The 2,713-nt window shown below is 32.8% G+C and overlaps 1 protein-coding gene across 1 annotated transcript; it reads left to right on the top strand.

The window, feature by feature from the left end:
* Positions 1 to 1,327: 1,327 nt before the first annotated feature.
* On the top strand, positions 1,328 to 2,505 carry LOC136972942 (cuticle protein 6-like). The gene is given in 3 exon segments (XM_067267604.1): positions 1,328 to 1,716; positions 1,789 to 2,140; positions 2,143 to 2,505. Coding segments are annotated over 3 exon segments (618 nt in total). The 5' UTR covers positions 1,328 to 1,704; the 3' UTR covers positions 2,397 to 2,505.
* Positions 2,506 to 2,713: the final 208 nt, after the last annotated feature.

Genomic DNA, 2,713 nt, shown 5'->3' with positions numbered 1-2,713 from the left:
GACATCCATGGTGATATCCATGGTGGCAATTCGTTTCATTTATACGAATGGATGTTAGAATGTTACACCTTAGTCCTCTTCCAATTAGCCAGCATTAAACAATATTTATATAGAAATATAAGCTAAGAAATTAGTGTTTAAAGAAAAATATGTTTAAAAAATGTAATTTATGTAAATCGTAATTTCCTTAAAACAATATTTTATTGAAAAAAATGCATTTTAAAACAATTACACAAAAAGAAAATGTCCAATTTGCATAATAAAATATTCTTATTTTTATGACTAATTGAGGTTTTCTAGTGCTTTAACGCCATAAGTAAATTATAAATAAATCTTTAGATTTATAAATAATCGATAATAATGACTAATATAAACAATATCAATGTACAGAGTGACAGAATTAGTCCGTAATTCTGTAAATCAATTCCATAAATAAATCTTGTAAAAAATTAATAAGAATTCATAAGTTAATTTGCCATACTTATTCGTATAACACGTCCGGTTTAGTATTTTTTCGCAATAAACAGAGCCAAATATCAACTGGAATAACCCTTAAAGTTAGTTATTATAAACTCTTATAATAAAAACCAATATAACTTTCTAATAAATAAACTAATTTTAAATAATTATACGATTATATTCTATGAATATCTTCATTACAGAGCTACATTTTGTTATATGAATATTATAGTCCCTACAGATTGACTCGTAAACTATATAAACTCAAACATGTATATCGACATTATTCCTTTTTAATCTCATATCTAATTAGTTCATAATTAAATATGAGATTAAAATTAAAATGATTAATTTTGAAACATTTCGAAGATAAGTATTATTGAAATTACGATTGAATAAGATCAAATTTATTGAAATGATTTATGATTTTATTCAAAATATACCGTATTATTATACAGAAAATGATCCAATATAAAATTATCCAATGTGATTTATGATCAGAAGCAATCAAATGTAACTTTTATCCCCTTGTGTAGTAGAATTAACACAGTAAATTAAAGCAAAGTTCGTCAATCTCATACACTTTCCTCTTGTATTTTGTATTTAATGTAAAAAAACAAAGAGCAAAAATTCAAAAATACAGATGAAAATTTCTTATTTTTATCCGAAAAATTACAGAGCAAAAATGTTGAAAACGGATGTGTTATTGTAATTAAAAACACAGACCTATCTAAATAAAGAGGTGCTACAACGATAGTAAATTTGTTCTGATTCAGAATGTGAAATATATACCGCCTTATATAGGTGTGTGTGTGTGTGTGTATATGTATTTATATATATATAGATCTGTTTTATTATTACAGATATAAAAAGACGGGGCAAGACAACCTGAAGGATGAAACGAAGATAAACTGGATAACCGTTAATTAATTGAGGAAGGAAATTAGTTCAAGGTGTTATTCCAAAAATATTCTTCCTAGGCATGAGTCCCGTTCATCATTTGGAGGCCGACAATTGTGTTAAACTTGACCCACTTTATCTCGCGGCGTCACTAAGGTCATCTCGAATCGTCTGGAGAATGTGCCCCACCTCCACAATGCTTCTTCAAGGTTCGGATTCAACCTTCAAATTCTTAAAATTGGGTTACTGTACGATTGGCCGGGAACCCCGTTTAGTATATAAAGGGTGGTCATTTGTTTGAACACATATCGAGTTTGGAATCCTACTTCGCCAACGTCCAAAATCATGATTAAGTTTGTAAGTATTACTTTCTGGTAGAAAAATGTCTCGAATATCTTGTACAAAAATGATTTTTCTTAAAATTTACAGATTATATTCGCCATTTTTGGCTTAACCGTACAAGCTCAACAATATCAGCAGCAGCAGCAACAATACAGTCCATCTCAGCAGCAATTTAATTTGCCCGACAGAAGAAATTTGCATCCACCAGCACCCGTCCACTATGTCAATATAGGTCAACAACTTCAGGGTGATTATAAATTTGGTTACGACACCGGAAAAGGCCCTCTAGGGCAAAGTTTCCGTGAAGAAACAAGGCTTCCCGATGGAAGTGTAAAGGGTGCTTACGGTTATGTAGATGAGCAGGGTCGCCAGCGAATCATTAAGTATTCCGCCGGAAAAACTGGTTTCACCGCCGAGGGTAACTTAGGTGCACACGGTGCTCGGGAGTAGCACCGGGCCCAGCACCCCAACCAGTGCAACCCGTGCACACTGCCGCACAACAATACAGGGCTCCTCAACAGCAATATCATTCTCCTCCTCAACAGCAATATAATAATCCTCCTGCACAACAACACTACAATTCCGCGCAGCAATACAGACCAAGACAAAACTATGAAGAAGATTATAACAATGGACCTGCCTTCATCGATACCAGTTTGCTTGCTTATAATATCGGAACATCCAGAAGTGGTTAAGCTCCAACTGTGATATTAAAACTTAAAAAAAAAGAAAACAAACGCGTTGCTCAATGTCGTTACAAATGATGTTGTTGAATAAAATAAAATGTGTTTTAATGTAAGAAAATTTTAGGATTTATTTTCTTAATTGTTTAAAACTCTCCACTAAAATTCACTAGATGGCGTCACGTTCGACAGGGTACCATCATCAAAATTTCGACTTTTATGGCATTAAATGCTGTAAATCAGGCTCAAGTAGAGATCGATGCAGTTAGCTCTCTTGCTGATAAAAGAGCTAAAGCTTACGAAGGCGAAGGAAGAGGTAATACAGAGCG

This window comes from Centruroides vittatus, unplaced genomic scaffold (genome assembly GCF_030686945.1).
Source record: "Centruroides vittatus isolate TY-2023 unplaced genomic scaffold, ASM3068694v2 contig_1074, whole genome shotgun sequence".
Classification (NCBI taxonomy): domain Eukaryota; kingdom Metazoa; phylum Arthropoda; class Arachnida; order Scorpiones; family Buthidae; genus Centruroides; species Centruroides vittatus.
Note: the sequence above shows the minus strand (reverse complement) of the source record. Positions and strands in the feature narration are given on the sequence as shown.